Source organism: Eimeria tenella, genomic scaffold, assembly GCF_000499545.2.
Source record: "Eimeria tenella Houghton genomic scaffold, Eth_scaff3407, whole genome shotgun sequence".
NCBI lineage: Eukaryota > Apicomplexa > Conoidasida > Eucoccidiorida > Eimeriidae > Eimeria > Eimeria tenella.
In genome coordinates, this window is record NW_013543191.1 from 1121 (window position 1) to 1449 (window position 329).

The 329-nt window shown below is 69.0% G+C and overlaps 1 protein-coding gene across 1 annotated transcript in view; it reads right to left on the bottom strand.

The window, feature by feature from the left end:
- Window positions 1–47, bottom strand: part of ETH_00042650 (uncharacterized protein) — a gene marked incomplete at both ends in the record, with an annotated part of 1123 nt that extends 1076 nt beyond the window's left edge. The window contains one exon of the mRNA XM_013376413.1: window positions 1–47. Coding sequence (XP_013231867.1) covers window positions 1–47 — 47 coding nt within the window.
- Between the last annotated feature and the right edge of the window lie 282 nt (window positions 48–329).

Sequence of the window (329 nt, forward strand, 5' to 3'; positions counted from 1 at the left end):
CTGCTGCTGCTGCTGCTGCTGCTGCTGCTGCTGGGGTCCTCGTTCATGTCTGCGTCGAACAGCAGCGCGTCGCTGTCCCGGGGGGCCCCCCACAGCAGGGACCCACTAAAGGGGCCCCCTGCTGCTGCTGCTGCTGCTGCTTTGTGGACTCTTTCCCTCGCCAGCTCTTTAAGAAAAGCTTCGAAGCAAAGTGCTGTTTCATCTTCGGGGGACCCCGCCTGCTCTTTGGGGGCCCCCTCAGGGGAGCCCCCCAGGGGGCCCCCAAGGGGGGCCCCCAGGGGGGTCCCCAGGGGGCCCCCTAGGGGCCCGCAGGGGGCCCCCAGCCTTTC